At 43.6% G+C, this 17,975-nt stretch overlaps 1 protein-coding gene across 2 annotated transcripts; it reads right to left on the bottom strand.

Annotated features, from left to right (window-relative positions):
- LOC124215442 (uncharacterized) lies at positions 1-16,284 on the bottom strand. Of its 2 annotated transcripts, none has more exons than XM_046618836.2 (4): positions 15,860-16,284; positions 7,690-9,237; positions 4,882-6,130; positions 1-3,910 (listed from the first exon to the last, which is right to left on the bottom strand). In XM_046618836.2, exons 1-4 carry the CDS (start codon positions 15,860-15,862, stop codon positions 3,615-3,617), a joined length of 3,096 nt encoding a protein of 1,031 aa, XP_046474792.1. In that variant the 5' UTR covers positions 15,863-16,284; the 3' UTR covers positions 1-3,614. The 2 variants fall into 2 exon arrangements, with proteins under 2 accessions (XP_046474792.1, XP_046474794.1); XM_046618838.1 differs by having other exon boundaries at positions 3,677-3,910; positions 4,878-6,130.
- Between the last annotated feature and the right edge of the window lie 1,691 nt (positions 16,285-17,975).

The raw sequence follows: 17,975 nt of genomic DNA, 5'->3' as shown, positions 1-17,975 counted from the left end.
GTTAGTCAATCATAGTATAGGAGATTTCATTTGTGGAACGTACACGAGGAGTGTTTTTTTTTTTTTTTTGCTTAATTTTGTGAGCATGTGTTACTCGTGACTGTAAATTATGGTTTAGCTGCGCGGTCCTACCCTAATGAATTCTACCGACCCGCGCAGACAGTGCGATTTTTTTTTTCAATATTATATATCTACACGGCGACTTATTGTACATTAAATGCCACAAAACCTAATGATTGGTCGTTGAATTTAAACTTTCTTAGAGGATTGAAGAAAATTAATAGAAGAAAAAAGGATATTGTTTTTATGCAGAATTGTTTGTACCGGAAGTTGAGCTTTAGATATCTTTAAACACAGTTGAAAATTTTGCTTAAATTCAAATACGGAATTTCATTTAAAGTATTCATACATAATGTATATAAATATACTAAATTTGCAAATCAAATTGAACCAAGGATACAAAGCGTGGAATGTTTGTCCGACGATGCGAGGGCGTTTTTCAACACACATATGTTTAATGTATAAGCATGCCGTCACCGTGTATATATTTGTATGTTTCATATATATATAGGTATATATATATTTATACATGTATGTACATGTATGTTCGAAATACATGTATTGGCAGCGAATTCCTTGCACTCATTCTTGCCCACACCTAATTCCCTATTCAATTTATTTATATTTATATAATATATATAATATATATATATCTACATATATCTACAATATGCCTTCAATTACCTATAACAATTTATCAAACTCTGCACCTGAACCTCCGAACATTAGCGTATAATCTTGTGTGCATTTAATCTGCAATGAAAATGAAAATGTAATGTTTCTGCATTTTGTGTCGTTATAATATGTATAAACATTTTGTGATGATTGATTACGATTTGCACACACGCGCACATATACACAGGTTTATACCCTAATACTTCGTTGGTTTAGAGCTTCATATTTACGTAAAGTTTAACAGTTCATTTATAATTATATATGGTTTAGTAATTCATGTTTCCTAATTAAGAAAGCAGTCTACACTGGATTCGCTGGCGAGTATATGGAAAATCCTGTGAATACAATCACGTATGAATGAATGAAAATTTATGTATGTACGAGTGTGCTAATTAAGTTCGCTCCAGCGTACAAGTATATACGTATGTGTAATATACATAGTGGAAACGTTGTAGGTATGTATAACGGTATGTGCAGAAATGTGTACATGCATATGTACAGTATTTTGTAGAAATGTGTGTATATATGCAGAGTATGACTGTGTTAGGAATAATTAGTGTGCAGTATATACGTGTGGGTCACCTCCATCGAGGGACTTTTAAAGGGGATGACCCAGGATGAAAAAAAGGAGAGGAGCCGGAACAAGGGAGCGAATGAGTCGAGTAGCGGCGAGTTGATTCCCATTGCGGAGTACCTGTAATGACGACTCCTAGAGATTACCGTGAAGTTTACGTAGAATTAAATTCGGTAATTGGAAGGCAGTGTTTTGTTTTCATCTTTTTGTTTGATCGTGAACTTACAATTTCTATACAGCCTTCACATTATCTGGAGAATGGGGTGGGGGTAATAATGTGGAAGGATCGAAAAATCGAAGGGTCACAATATCGAATTTTGAAGAAGCGGAAACTTAATTCATATAATTACGAAATGTTGAAAGTCAAGGTGCGGGGCAGTAAAAGAACAGAAAAGTCACAACGTAGAATCCCAAACTCTACAGAATCGTCGGAATTCCTCTCGATAATATAGAATCGTGATCAGATTCGCGATTTTGCCGTTTTATCGTTTGACCTTTCTATATTTTGTCTTTCTGTACTTCGACTTTGAAGATGTTCAATTTTCTATTCTTGGACTTTCCGCATTATAAAATTTTACGAATAAGATTTTCACGTTTATGAAAATTTGATATTCTGGTCCTTCTATCAATCGACAATTCCGGTTTTTTATCCCTACCCGGAGAATGATTCTTTTGCAGTACTGAACTCAACAGACCGAAAATAGACCCACTCATTGTGAGTACATACGTATACCTATATGTAAGTGTATGTATAACGTACACCTATGTATGCGAGAGAGGTATTTGAAATATTTTTTTAATTTTCATTTCGTGGATTTTTTTTCACAATTCGCCTGGTGCACTTTGCGGAGAAACTTGACGATTTTAGCTCAGCACATAACGAGGATGGAAGCACTACTGTGTTCACATTCGCAATTAATTCCAGTTCAAAAATTCCGTAGGCGTGGATGAGCCTGACGTACCACACACCGTCCGTAACTGTGACAGCAATTGACTAACTACTTTTAGGCGTCTATGAAATTCACTGGCTAGAGTGAAACACAGGCAATTCATCTGCACAAGTGTACGGAAAAGTTTCAGAAGTTGAATTCCTCATTTCTGGGGTTATAACAACCGTGAAATTAAAATAAAATCTCCCCTGTCATGATTTTTTGTCGGGCAATGAAGCGCTTATTCACTGATTAATACAGAGAATAATCGGGCAGAGATAACAAAATTGCAAGCGCGTCAAAGGCAGTCATGTATTAGACCTCACCTCACTGTTTGAATTCACATGTTCAGTAATTTATCTGTACTTCACGCATAGTTCTAGTCAAATTTTGAGCTATATCCTAGGTTATCTTATAGCAAAGATTCGGATTTGAGTGTAGTTTTTCCACCATAGGATTGAAAAAATCTTTATTGCAATTTGGCTAACTCATCTAGAGTAATTCACTCTCTTTTCGTGTGTTCTATACATTATGTTTGTGCTGAGATGTACCGTTTTTCTACTGATTTGGATGGCTTTTATTAATTATAAACCGTCCCTCTGCAGATCAGCAAGAGCTCTAAACTTTTATAGCCTTATAACCCTGGAACTAACGTTACCGCGTTTGTTCGAAATGTTTCTATGTAATCGGTTAACTATTTTTTTTAAATTATTTCACACCGGAAAATAATCATTTCAATATCCACGTCACCGTTAGTTTCGCGCGAACAAAATGAGTGTTGGATTTACTACCCTTCAGGAAAATGAGGGACTAGCGCAGTATTTTGTTGAAGTTTCTATAGTTTTCTGTTAAAGTTACTGCAGGAATGTCGTGAGTTACTAGATCGACAGTCCCATTTTCCACGGTAGTAAAGTTAAAGTAATATTTTTCCATGTAACCTGACAATTCTCCAAAAACGTTTATCAATATTGTTATGGCGTGTAGATGTTTACATTGTTACGCTCAAGAGCGTAAAATCAATTCTCAGAGCACTGGACGAAAAACAAATTGTGCAGGGTGCAAATAGTGCGTCAATGAACGGGTACATACGTAAAATGACCATAAAGTCGGAGTTGAACCATAATCACGTCTATTTAATCTGGGTAACTGTAATAACCGTAAAATTTCCCATTCATACGAAGTAATTTTTACACGTAATAATTATGGCGGGCTACCTACGCTGTGTTAAATTTGTTAATTGTTAATTCGTCTCCACAGTACAACAGTGTATCGTATATACATACATATACGACGGTAATGTGGCAGTGGGAATAGGTTTACCGTGGTGAGAACATCGTATAACATACATGATAACGACTAAGCGGGGCACCCACGCTTTAGAAGTCCCCTAAAATAGATCGTGGCGGTGTATCACAGAGATACGCCCCTGTAACGGTGCCGATATCTTGGCACCAGCTGGGGGTGTTTTCAGTTAAGTTAGTAACTTGGACGGTAAAGTACAGCATCGTGTCTCTAGACTGTTGTCTCCCGGTCGACGTGGATGTACTCCACGAAACCGGGCTGCTGTTGTCAGGAGGCTGCGCCCAAAAGGGTCTCTTCGGTTGGTGCTCGGCGCGGCTTCTTTCCCTCGTACTGTCCTTCGTAACGGAGTCTTCGCGCCGATTTCTTGGACCTGTATAACGTGTAACAAACAACCAAGCACACGCAAATTCTCATCAGTACATTTTCACTGCTTTCCAGGTACACCAAATTTTTCAACCATAAAATTTCAACGTCCTTTTGTTTATTGCTCTTGTCCATACCGCGCGATTTCCTTGGAGGTCAGGCAACGAAAGTTACGTTTGAGGTCTTGCAGTCTCATTACTGAAAACATTCTCTGTATGCCTCAGCAGCCGATGACAGCCTACAGGGATTTTGCAAAGATTGTAAACGGAGTTCAGGCCTGATCAGAAATGGTGTCAAAAACCTAAAATGTTACTCCGGCTGCCTGTCTGCTGGCGCGGCGTCGGGTAGATTCAAGAAAATCGTTCGGCATGTCGGACAAGTAGCGAAGATGAGTTTAAAAAAAAGTTGTCTTTTCCAGGTTGGTTAAACAAGATTTTCAAGCTTTCCAACGATCTATTCACGGAATTCCGGTTTAAAAATTGCTTTACCCAGCTGAAAAGTTTTGAACCGCCGACTTTTTCATAAAAGCTTGAAAGGGGTCCTCGTGTTGAAAGAGGGTTTGTTTTGACATGCATATACTTACGAGTTCGTTTTATTTTTCACTTTCATTGATCTTCGCCATGAATTGTTTAGCAACACTCGAAGAGAAAACTCAATCAATCATAATCAGAGATAAGAAGCTACCGTGAGTCATCTGTGGAACTTGCCTCCAATCGCGATCAGACAGGCAATAGAAGCTTAATTATGTGTCGTTACATTTTGAAAAAGCAACTTACGGTTGCCTACCTACTGGCGTCTAGCGGCAAGTTTCACAGAAGATTCTCGGTGTACAGGAGAAAGAAACAGTAGAAAATAATCAAGATGAAATACGCGAAGAAGGAGCAGAAGAATAGGATAAAGGTAATTCAAAAACAGACACAGCGAGAGGTACAGAACAGCAAACCGATGCATAGATAGATGAAAAACAAGAATACCTGCCAATTAGGATAGCGAGGATACAGGCAAAGGCCGTAACGACGCCGGCGGTCCCGGCGACAAAGAGCCAAACGGCTGGGGGAAGCATGCCCAAGAGCCTTGCCCCGTTTCCACAGTGTTCCTCATCGTGACCAGACGGGCAATGGGGCCTGCCGTCGCACCATAGACTGGCAGCGATGCAGGCACCGAGTTCCGGGCATCTGTGCGGACAATCACCGGTTGCAGAGGTGTCATTTTCGACGCCACGTTCAGGGAGTCTCAGCTGCCTCCGGAGGGCGGATCTGCTCCTGGATATTTCGAGCCAAGAAGCCGCGGCCTGTCCCGGCTCCCTAGCGACGAAGTCGATGAGGAGGGCCGGGGCCCTTGGGGGTCCCAGCCAGGCGTCCCTGCCCACGCCCCCTTCCCCCTCGGCGCTGAGCCACTCCTCGGAGAAGACGTGAACAGCGTACTCTCGGGCACCGGGCTCGGCTGGGCAGACGACCTTGAGAAGTTTCGGTGGCTTCCCGGAGTACAAGAGGACGCGATTGCTCGTTGGGCATCGCGGCGCGTCGCTGACGACGGGCTGGCCGTTGGCGGGGTTTGGGTCCAGGGGCAGGAACCAGCCCCAAGTGAGGAGGAACAGCGAGCGATTTTCCCGGGCCTCAACGAGCCACGGGAGGCCCTCGCAGTATATGTCAGGCCTGGACAGCGGGGGCGCGACGAACCTGAGCTCCCCACCTTCGCCCCGGACCCTCTGTTTCCGGGGGCACTCCGGCGCCCTGACGAGCTCGAAGCTCGCGTGGAAGAATACCGTCTCGAAGTCCTCGTGCGGGGCTTGCTGATCTACGAGGAACGTGATCTCGAGGGCCCGGCTCGTCGATATGTGGGTCAGGGGCAGGTGCGAGGTGTTGTCGCAAAGGCAGGCCCGCGGCAGTCTGAAGTCCCGCCAGGGCGCCTCGAAGAGCGTCAGGTGGGCCTCTCGCGACCCGACTTCCGGTGAGCAGCGCGGTCGCCCCGTGTGGAAGTCCCGCTCGCTCACGCAAGTCGTCAGCTCCCCGAGACTCGCGTTGTGCAGGGTGAGACGGACCCGCTCACCCGGGCCCCCCTCGACCCGATATCGGCACTCCAGCCGCGACGCGCCACCCCTGCCGAAGAGGCGGACGTCCCTCGGTGAAGTTATTGTCCCAGCCCGCACCTTCCGCCACACCCGATTGCACGCACCCTCGATCCAGCTCTCGCCGCCCTGCAACGTTGCCACGAATTCGTACCGTGCCTGGGGGAGAGAAGGGAAGTATTTTTACGATTAGCACAGCACTTTTCGGAAAGAGAAAGAGGGGGTGTCTTTCACGGCTTAACGTGGTTCGCAAAATTTTCGGAGATCTCAGGTGGAAATATGAGATACGGTAAAGAGTATCGGTGTCCTTTCGCGTCTCGCTAATGTACTTGGCGCGAAACTATACATATATATCAGGACTATCTCTTCAGTTGAGCAAATTTTTAATCAAAAGCATTGCTTTGCTTGTCAGAAAGTTTTAAAAATATGTCTAAATTTTTATTCGCGGGATGCATTGCAAATTAAATACCGCTTGGCGAAACGCGCACTTTTGAGGGAAACGTTACGTTTGAATGACTATCGCGCAAATATTTACCACTTTCCGTAATTTTATAAAAATTAACCAAGCCAAGTTCCATTTACTTCCCAAAGACCTCTTATGTATTATACAGGGTGTCCCGTAACTTGCGGATAGTAAACCCTTCTCGTACGAAAAAATGTATATATATATATAAATTCAAAATGTAGATGCTTAATATTATTGTCGTGTATTTGACAAACGATAAAATAAATACAAGTATATTCGAGTTTGCCTGCTTGTCATACAATACGTATATTATTTTCGCTATATCTGGAGGAATTCATATTTTTTCTAACGTTGGTTAGCGGTGTTGTGTATGAAAAATAAGGGCAGTAAAGTATTATAACTGAAATTCCTCTATCGCGCGTAATAGACAAAGTTATGATGCAAGAATGGTGGCTGTTTACCCACTCCGGGTACAAATTTTTCTTAATTTCTGATTAGGTAGAAGAATTACAGTTGACTTAAAATTTGGGAAGTTGATACGGGGGCACCGAATACCAGAAATTACTTGACTTGGACGAAATTTGGTAACCGGAAGGTTTTGTGAACGTTGATAACTTGTCGGAAGCAGAAATGCTAAAATTCAAAATAGCGAAGCCAAATACCAACCATTCTGTGATAAATCACCTTATATCAAAACCTCTGATTTCAAAATTTCAAGCCTGCACCATTGTTCCGTAATACATACCCATACCTACAGCATCGTCAACGTGCAGTGCGGTAGAAAAATTTCTCTTGTAGTTGACCGTCCTTTTTTCTTACGCACAACAATATTGCTGCGGGTTTACAATTCCCGAGCTACGGGACACCCTGCATCATGATATGCGATAGGTGTGTATTTTTTTGAATGCAATCACGCAGCTAGACAGTCTCACAATTGGCCCAATATTATGTCAACCGAACAGAATAACAACATCGAAATCCAATTGGTTTGAGCGAACGCTATTGAAACCCATTCAAGCTGCAATCAATTCGGGGATCCGGATAGATATCTATAAACCCGACTACAGGTTGATGGAAAGGCAATAAAGCATCGACATAGGTATATCCGTCGAATGACAATAGTCGGGAGGCACAATATTTGCGAACTACCAATACCGCCCGCCCGAGGTTGACTAAAGTGGGTAAAAAACAGCTTGTTTTTCCCAATCTATATCCAATCCAAAACAACGGGTAGAATACAAATAATTAGTACCTGAAAGTTGACTGTGTGCAGCACCGTTCCGGGCAAACTTTCCATCTTAAGAGTGAGAGTCGGGGCGACAGTGAGGTAGCTTTCTTCGGCGGTGCATGGCCTAGTGGCCCTGGTGGCATTGCGGAGAGCGGCGTGAGCGCAGAGTCTCGGTGCTTCGTCGCAAAGAGCAACGATGGGCAGCCCGTTGCTCGGGGTACCGTCCCAGAGGGTGATTTTTACGGCGCAGGGCCGATCGGTCCGAGCGCTAACGTTGCTCTCGGCGTTGCCAGTGAGGTCGCGTTGAGAATAGGACGAGAAGTAAATCCATACACGGTCGCCGGAGAGGCCCTGGATGTTCCAGGTGCAGCTCGATCCGGGCGGCAGAGAATGAAGAGGGGCCTTGAGGACGCCGGAGCGCCAGGCTGTGCCGTTAACGAAGAAGTGGCAGCCCTGGGTCCCGCGGGCGTAGTCGAGCCCGTCGGAGTCGACGAAGACGACCTCGGCCTCGAGTTCGAGCCTGAGCGCGGACGCGCCGAGGGGAATGGCGAGTGACGAGCTACGAAATTCTACGAGCATGGTCGGGCCCCTTGCCGTGACGCGAGGGAGGGGCCCCCCGCAGTAGGTGAGAAGCACGGGGTCGTCGGGCCCCGTGCCGTCGCGAATGACGATGCGGTCCCGTTCGGGGGGGCAGTCTTGCCAGACGGCGAGGGTGGCGTTACTCGCGGCTAGGCCGGCGGGCCCCGGAGCACTGGGCCTGACGGCCATCATGGCGTGCTTGCAGGTGGGGACCTCCTTCTGGCGAAGATTCAGCAGGCAGGTCGCGTTGCGCGGATACTCCCCCGGGTAGTTCGGACTCTGGACGCGGCACCGCTTACGGTAGCACTCGTAGAAGTTCCTCGAGCAGTAAGTCCCCGGAACAGGGGCCCCTCGCTCGAACGGTAGCCCCGGCTGGCCCAGCCGCGCGATCGCCTCGCTCCGCGCGACGAAACGGTACCGCAGGCTGAACTCAAAGGGGACCGACGTCGGAGCGTGGAAGAGCCTGACGGAGGCCGTCACGGTGCTCGTTTCGCTGTAGTAGGAGGCGCGCCCCTTTCCCGCACCGCACCATGAGCCCCCCGTAAAGGGCCGACCCAGCTCCGCGAGCTGCAACGATCCTTCGGGGCAGCTGCCCGTTGCGTCCTCGGCGGCAGGGTCCAATCGGCCGATCTTGAACTCCTCCCAGAGCAGTTGGACCAGCTCGCCGTGCCCTGGACCCCCGGCTGTGAATGTCAGGTGGCAGAAGAAGGGTAGCCGCACCTGAACCGGCCGCAGGAGCACCAGCTTGTACGTCCGGCCCTCGACCCCGTGGTACGTCCGGTTGCACGGCGTGCACAATGCCGGCTCGTCACTTCCGTCTCCGCAGTCGTCCTTACCGTCGCAGTACGCGTCGAGCGGCACGCAATGCCCGTCTTTGCAGCCCAGCTCCGCTAGCCCGCAGCTTCCCGCACCCTCCGCACCGCCCGATCCTCCTAGCATCACGATTATGCTCAACCATACTCCTTTCCAACCTCCCCCAGCATCAGCTCTGCCCTGAAATGGGAGGGAATTAAATAAAATGTCACGTGGGTTTGGAAGGAGCTGTGAGTTTCGACACAGTGACGCGAATTCGTAATTTCCTATCCTGATTTCCAACCAAACGTTGTATATAAACCTTTCATGGAAGTTTCGTGAATTTTTTCAATTCAATACTTCAGTAGTTTGCGGAGGAATAATTTGTTTTTATATATTCTTTTTTTATGTGAAACAAAGTTGAAGCGGATATAACAGCTTTAAAAAAGTACTTAGGGACATCGAACTGGCTAAAGTATAGGATTATATATTCAAAAAGAGTGAAATTCAATTGGATATAACTTTTGCAATCATCGTTTTTAACGGAATTGTAAAAATACGACCTGATTATTTCATAACACTCTACTATATGCATAGATCAAAAGCAGAAATTTTTTCCCAGACACTTCCCGATTTGTTCAATGTCGGATACTTATTATAGTAAGTACAGTTTTGGTTAAAATTCAATAATTTTTCACTGTAACTGGCATCTCAGATTTCGCCCAACACATCTTATACTTGTAAGATACATGGACAAACGTTGATAGTTCACGGAATGGAAGGTCTGCAAAGTCGAATATTGTAAGAATCCAGAAAGTTCAACGTATTTTAAATTAGCGAGTGTCAATACTTGTATAAGTTTTAAATTGAAAAATTTAATATTCACGAGCCTAATTGTTCATCGAATTGAATTTCTCATTCGACCTCTCACTATCCAAAATTCTGTAACGAGGAAGTAATAACTCAGTGAATTAGTAAATATATGTTGTCAACTCGTTTGTCAATTGATTAGAGTATTTTTTAATCGATATGAATGAACTTTACTGATTTCAAGTATAAAGACACATCCAGAAAGAAATTTCATTAATTTTATACGACGAAGTATCGATTCGAATAGACGCGCATTCACAATTACAGTTGGAACTGTACTCGAAATATCTAATTCAACCCAGTGTGAAATAATGAATTCATTCGTGCACAATTCACGGTTCACAATAAAGTACGGAATATGTTTCGTGGAAAATGATACAATAAGGCTTGAACGAGCCATGAATTGATTGGGATCAAAGGAAATAATTATTTCATGTAAATTGAAAAATTAACACGTTAATCAACCTTCAACAGCAATATCCCCTGGATACAGAAACTGGAAACATGACCACATAACACAATACAGTAGTCTGTCATCGCGTTTCAAAAGTTAATCCCACTTTAAACTCTGATAGAAATATTTTCTCTACCAAAACTCTGCGAGGAAAGTCACCGCGCGGCAGGATACGCGAAAAATTTTCCTTCTCTTCTTACAATTTGTAAGATACACAAACAGTAATGAACATATCTAGGTGCCTTTCCGATTCGCACGTTAAATTTTACGAGCGTACCTTTCGTCACATTCTAAAGTTACAGCCGCAGAGGCAGAGCTGCGAGAAGAAGAGAGTGAAAACGTGAAGAAGTAGTGATGGAATTGATTCACGGACGCCCTTGCTCAGGTAAGCGGGTACAGGCCGCAGGGGATAGTTTTACGAGGCCACTAGACTTTTCCCTCATCTTTATCCCAGAGCGGCGCGGTTTTTTGAGATGAGTGCGCTATTATCACCGGCCGGTCCTGCCGGACCCCGCAGCAAGCTTTGCTATTGTCTGCGTGAGGCGTAGGGGTGGGACGGAAGGGGTGGAAGTGGGGAAAAGAGGAGTGCAGAGGCGGCGGTTTGTCTCCGCGATAACCGCGAGGGTGGAAGAGAAGGTGTCCTGGACTACGGGAATGCTACTCGAACGGCGTTGGCTAAAAGTTTCCTTTCATCCTTTCAATACATATTTTTTTAGCTCTTCTTGTCCTTGCATTATTTTTTCTTTTCACCCTTTCCTCCTCGTTCAACCGCTTACTTTTCAGTCTCGTCAATTGCACCGTGGGAAACCGCTGCGCAGAACAAAAAGACGGGGATTGCAAATCGCTCGATCATGTAGTACAGTGATATTCGTGTAGTTATGCCTGCCCACTTCTGACTCCCTATATTTATGGTTCGAAACGAAATGCGAGTTTCGATTCTATACGAATTGTGTGAAAAAAGTGACGGACGATGCAGCCGAAGTTAAAAAATGGGAGTCATTGTTACATAATTCGTATAGAATCGAAGTCGCATTTTCTTTCGGACCGAAAATAGATTATAGCCGAAAATGGGTAGCCATACTTGAATATAAATGTAATAAAGCTTCGGGCGTTTTTTTTTTTTTTTTTTTGTTTGTGAAACTTGTCGCATCAACGCCAGTAGATAGACAACGAAACTACATTTTGCATTCCGTGCGTATCCGAAATGTATATTCGTTTATCTGTCTGCTGACGTAGAGCGGCGAATTTCACGATCAGAAAAAACAACCGGTACAGACGATATCGAACAACGCTGTTCGATTCACGACCCGATGAGCTTCGATAATTATTATACCTAGTAACTATAAGACTCGGTCCTGTCCAGCGGAATTGAACGATCGCCTGAATCACGGTAATGAAAAGGAGATAAGCCGCGAGCCCGCTACGTACACCTGTTTTCCAACGGTAAACAGATGTGCATGAAATTGCTTAATATAACACTCCAGCCACCCCACCGAGCCTAGCTGGACATGCAACAGGCAAAATTCCACGGCCTCGAGACGGGTTGCAGTTTTTAAAGCAAAAAAAATAAAAAATGTTAGCACCTATAGAATACATGTTTGTCTGTACGTACGTATGAACACAAAGATAAAAATAAAACTGTACTCTGGAATTCCAACAGCGAACTTCGCGAAACATACTTAAAATTTTTCGCAACACGAGCCAACCCTACTGTTGTAAAATTCAGGCTCTAGGTTCTATGGGTAATTCTTTCCGTTCAAAAAGCATGCGGAAGTACATATTTATCTAAAATTTCTGGAACGTCACACACGAAATACTCCATCTATTAGAGGTCTATACAGAGATTCACAACACCATAAAAGGACCAGATCCATGGTGGATCTCTACAAGACATCTATACAAATTCGCAATATGTATGGTCAGATTAAAGATTAAGTCCGGTGATGGATATATATTGGATGTCTATGAATGTCCATGCACCTAAGTGGAGGTACTGTAGAAAATTATCAGGCGGCGAATAGTTACTCTCTTCTCTCGCCACCAAACAGAGCTCTACAGTATACAAACCTCCAACGATTCTACCCTTTCGTTTACTTCGAATTTTGTCCGGTACTTAAGGATCCAGCTGTCCTTAAGTGCCTTTGACTTTTCGTCCAGGACAGAACAAAATGTGCACATAATAATTTTATAATATTTATGATGATACGTTAACAGGAGTAGAGTATACCGAAATAACGTCCGTTAAAGGTATTAATTTCACGATATTTCCAATGAAGATCTATGTGGATATGTAGTAGAAGTCTATATACCGGAAGTCTCCAGTGAAATTGTCGACTCCGAGCCACATTATCACCGCTAGTGCTAACACACGCACAACTTTGATGTGAGCCAAGTGTGGCGGATAGATATGCTGCAAACGAAAACTTGTGCATGTGTTGGCACTGGCGGTGATCGCGTGACTCGGAGTCGGCACGTTCACCAGAGACTCCCGGTATACTGGATCTGTAAGATCTTATAAGATAGTGATGCACGTGAATAATGAATAGGAAGTCCGTTGGAGGTTCAGGCTTATTCTCCACAAAATCGATGAAATCTCTAATCGACGCTTTGTGGATACCTAGCAGAGTTCTACAAGATGTATAACAAGCGGACATTTGAATCTCTAATAGAGCTCTCATGTACGTCATTTCAGTTGAAATGGATGGAGATGGATACGCGAATACATTTCGAACAATTTTATACTGTATCCGTTTTTTGTTATTCATGCGACGTATCTTTTGTTTTATTATTTTTTTCTTACTGCGATTGTGATAGAAAAGAATCAGAGGTAATTCGAGATCGCGAATAACCAACTCAGTGTTATTATACGTTAATTTTTTTGATATGAAATATTGGGAAACGGTAGTTAAGAAAAGCCAGTCTGAATCAGAAGATAGGAATAGAGGGAAAACGGTTTAAAAAATCTACATCGTAGTGCGGTATTTGCGCCAATGATAGTTAACATGAATGAAACTACAGTCCTGCTATGTATAAATAGAAATAACTTTGAGCAAATTTAAAGAAGATGAGCCATAAAATTTTTAACAATTTGAGAAAAGATCTTATCCATCAAAACGTTCAGAATGCTTAAACTTTGGTATTTTCGGTTCGATACTGATGTTGCTGAGCTTCTTGTGGTTACCGTAGAAATCATCAAAAATCACAGGAAAAAAATCATCAATTCTCTCCAGAGTAAATAAGAATATATTTGTGTAAGCGCGGTACAACTAATGTTCGTCGACAGTTGAATTAGCGCCTTATAACTATATGCTATAATGCTCAATTTCTTTAATGTCTTTCAGCCAATTTGTGGGCAATCTGGTCACGGAGCAAGTAAGAATCGGATCAAAACACCAGAGTTTAATCATTTTGATTACTCATATTGTTCATATCTTATCTGGTGCGATAATTCAAATTTATTCAGATCCATTTCTATTAAACATAATAAAGATGTTTCATTCGTGTTCGCTATTGTGCCAATGTATGTAAGTGACATTGTTGAAAATTTTTTAAACAAGTTCTCTTTTTCCAAATTTTGATTCAATAGTTCCGACCAATTTATCCTTGGACAACGTAGATTATCCTTAGACAACGCACAGTGTAAATATTTAACACCTACACGCGAAACGTTTTCTCTGACAATCGAGCAGAGCGGTCGCATCGGGGCGTTTCGAACAGTACGAGTTCTGTGTTTTGCTTTTATACAGATATCAAATATGCAAAGCCTTGGTAGAGAGAACCGCCTGGCATGGCAGAAATATTTCAAAAATGCAAAAAATAGAGGAGAGATATAAACGGCGAGTGCAGGATTGCGTTAGGGGGCGTATAGGGAAAGAGAGAGGGAGAGTTTGTAGCTGAACAAAAGCTCTGCCTTTTCACGCGACGCGACGGCTCGTAGTCAACGCGACACGACGTCAGCTCGACGTTTGTCTTTTCGTCCTTTCGCGGTTTAACGAGATGGTAAATAGAAGTTCGCGATCTGCAGTCGAGCGCGAGGTATCGTAGCGCGAAATAATTTCACTCCTGTCTCACAATTCGTACTCAAGTGAGACGGGTGAGCAAAAGCGATAGTTACAATGATTTTCTCTTTACACCAATAAACGAGTTTATTCGTCGCATAAATACCAATGTTTATAAAAAAAAAAAAAAAAAAAAAACTAGGAATGAAAATTTCATTTGTCTCATACTTTTTGTTCAATTGAATTACTTGACAATTGACGTATATTTTAGCTTCAAAATTACCCGAAACAGCATTCGGTGAAATCAATCGATTTTGACAAGCTTTCAACATTTTGCAACGGATATCTCGATTATTTCAAACTGTATTTTTCAACTTATCCTTTTTTTCCACTCATACCGTCAATCACTATTCGCTCAACCGTATGGTAATTAATTAAAACTTGCTTTAGGGAGCGGATTATATCGTTTTGGACGGCTCGTTTTACGATACCCTGTACAAATTGCTGTTGCCAACGTTTCGAACGTGAATAGCTCAGGGTTCTAAATACAGGTGTATAAAAACATGGCAATAATGGAAATTTCTATAAACATCGTCACCGAATCATATTCCGAGTCGAATCCACGCCCAACGTTATTCTATAATACATCAAAGCAATTTTGCAACTGAGTGAATATAATAATAATCATATTACATAACGCATCAAGTATTCCAATACTCAGACAAAATTTTCTATCATTTTACTCTGAGGACCTGGATTTAATGTGCAATCTGAAGTTTGTCCTGAGACTTGCGGACACCCCGTCAATTACTTTGATTCACGGTCTGATGCTCGTCTCAAGGATTGTAATTAATTTTGATACACATATGTCAAGCCAAAGTAAGCCATATAAATACGTAAGGTTGCACTCTTTCAATCTCGAGATTGAGACACGTTTTTCAATCTCGACGCATGGTTCTTACAATAAAATCTGAGAATAATTGGATAATTCAACAGTCACAAGAAATCCGGGAAAAAATCTACGAGTAGATCATATGGAAGTTGACCTTACGTATGGGTTACACATGTAAAAAAGTAATTGAATGAAGCGAACGAACCCTACTGTACAATTTACGCAGGGGAGTGTTAAAGGTCAATTACCGCCATCAAAAAGATGCGTTGGTGGCAATACAATGAACAACACATCACCTTCACAATTTCATTTCCAAATCAATAATCTTTACAGCATTTACAGCTAACTGCAGGTACGATTATAATCAACAAATTGTCGTTGCAGGTAAGGAGTAGGAATAACGGATCAACACCATCGAGCATCCGTCCACAATGGTTAGAAAAGTACGCGTTGAATAAAAGCGGGAGTGGGCACAAGCTTATCGAGTTTCGTGAAGTTTAAGAAAAATCGCAAACACAGGCAAGCGAGAGTGAAGTGCGTGAGAGAATGATCGAGATTGGGTAATCGTGGCAAGATGTTAATCAAGAATAGTAGAATCACAAGACCCACCATGCTGCGTCGTCATGCAGCTCTAAGCCGCCTCTTCGCTGTCCGCAGATCTGTGGTGCAGGTGGTAATACGCAAGTGATATCCTTTTCGGCATGTTCGCCCGGCGTATTACCCCAGCAATTTGACTCTTGGCACGCGTCTTGAATCCCCAGACGTACGTACGCACGCAGTTAGACGACGAACAGTCAAACGGGCAAGACGCACGCACGCACGCACGCCGCACTAAATCACCTCTGCACCCATAAAAACCGGACAACAACGGCAGGAACAGCTCCAGCGCCTGTCACACGGCAAGCATGCACGCACCCACGCACGCACGTACGCGCGATCCGGGAGCGAATTGTACGCTGGAGTTGCACGTAGCACGAGGCACGATGTGCTGGGGGCAGAGCCGAGAGCCTGGCCGCTGGGCGCCGTGTGCATCGATCGCCGTGTCGCCCTTATATACCCTGTGTACGAGAAATACCCTCCGCCCCCTCCCCCCCCCCCCCCGTTTCGCTCGCGGTTCAAGATTCGCCCATCGGATTTCGTCCGATGAGTAGATCGAGGCAGACGCGCTATGATTTCCGCTTAATTAAGTTCGAGACCCCGGAGCCGCGGCTGGTGGGATTCCCCTATATAATGCGATCGGATACCGCCTACGCGATCATTGTGTGATCCAGTTTTCTCGGCTCGTTGTTACGCGCGTTCGATATCGAAGGCCGATGCGCGATGTATGTACCTGCGGACAGACAACCGGGTAGATAAGCCCGACGGCTACGGGAGAACCTGAAATGCACAAATATCTATCCCCGCTCACCACGCAGACGTAAGCGCGTCACGGACGTCGATTGAACGCCGCGAGCCTGTGCACATTGTTGGTTTGACGTCGATTGTCTACCGCGCGCAATCCCCGATTCAAATCCGTTCGGGCTAAAAAGTCGACGCGACCCGCTTCGCAATACTCATTCGCTCAGCGGCCGCAGGCTCCCCTCCTCGACCGCAAAAAAGAGAAAAAATTTACAGATCAGTATTCTTCAACTCGCGCACATCGTTGTTTTACCTTGGCTTTTTGAACTGTTAACATCGTGATGTATAATCTAGGTACACGAACTCTACGCTCTATGTCGCGCGTCGATAATTACGGTATTAGTCACCTATCACTCAGTGATCGATATTTGTAAGATTGCCGAGTTACCGCATACAACACCCTAAAGTTACAATGACGAGGGCGTTCTAATCCGCGCTTAGTGCGTCAATTTTCTACACCCGGGTGTAGAACAATGTTTCATAACTAGCTTATAGTCTTGCACATATTTTTTTAAATATCGAATGTATAGGCAAAAACTTTACATTAATTGCAGCGAGGAAAGGGTTCAGTCATTATAACTGTGTATGTATCACAAAACGCATGAAAATGTATAAAATAAACCATTATTCATCAGTTTCGAAAACAACTTTCTCTTTCTCTCGTGAAAAAGAAATCTTTCCCGTTTTCATTTTTATATCAAACAAAAGTTTTCACTTTTGGAAAATCTCCCTGGACTTCAGAGTACAAAATGTCGCTAATTTCAAGGGTAGATTAATATCATGTCTTGAAATGCATACCAGTGTATGTAGAATCCAGGGGCGGCGAAACCACTACGGTAGGTGTGGAGCACTCAACGCCTCGAAATTTGGTAGGTGTGGAATTCCACAACTCAGATGTCTGCGGTTTTATAAAATCCAATTTTGTTTCAATTACTTGAGCATCAACGATGTTGCAAGATCACTTGGACGATGTAGCTATAACCCATATTCGCCAACATATAGCTGAAAAATTAGATCTTGATCTTCTGATAAACGAACTCGTCAACCGTAACTGCAGAAAAGCAACTTTTGGTAAATCAAAGTAAAATAAAAGTGTATTTTGTGTAGGACAGACTGAAAAGTTTAAGGGTGTTAGTTTATGTTGGTCCAAATTAAGCCTCCCACACACCTACCCTCAGCTCCATATCTCGGAAATATACATTCCACCGCCCCCGGTAGAATCACATTTCGGGTACCAACAGTTTCTGCAGTATGTACTGTATATAGGTACTTGTCAAAAGGGGGAGTTCTACGTGTGCACATTAATATTTCAGAGTCAATTCGGTCG

The sequence above is a fragment of the Neodiprion pinetum genome, chromosome 3, assembly GCF_021155775.2.
Source record: "Neodiprion pinetum isolate iyNeoPine1 chromosome 3, iyNeoPine1.2, whole genome shotgun sequence".
Taxonomy (NCBI): Eukaryota; Metazoa; Arthropoda; class Insecta; order Hymenoptera; family Diprionidae; genus Neodiprion; species Neodiprion pinetum.
This window is presented reverse-complemented; position numbering and strand designations above follow the sequence as displayed.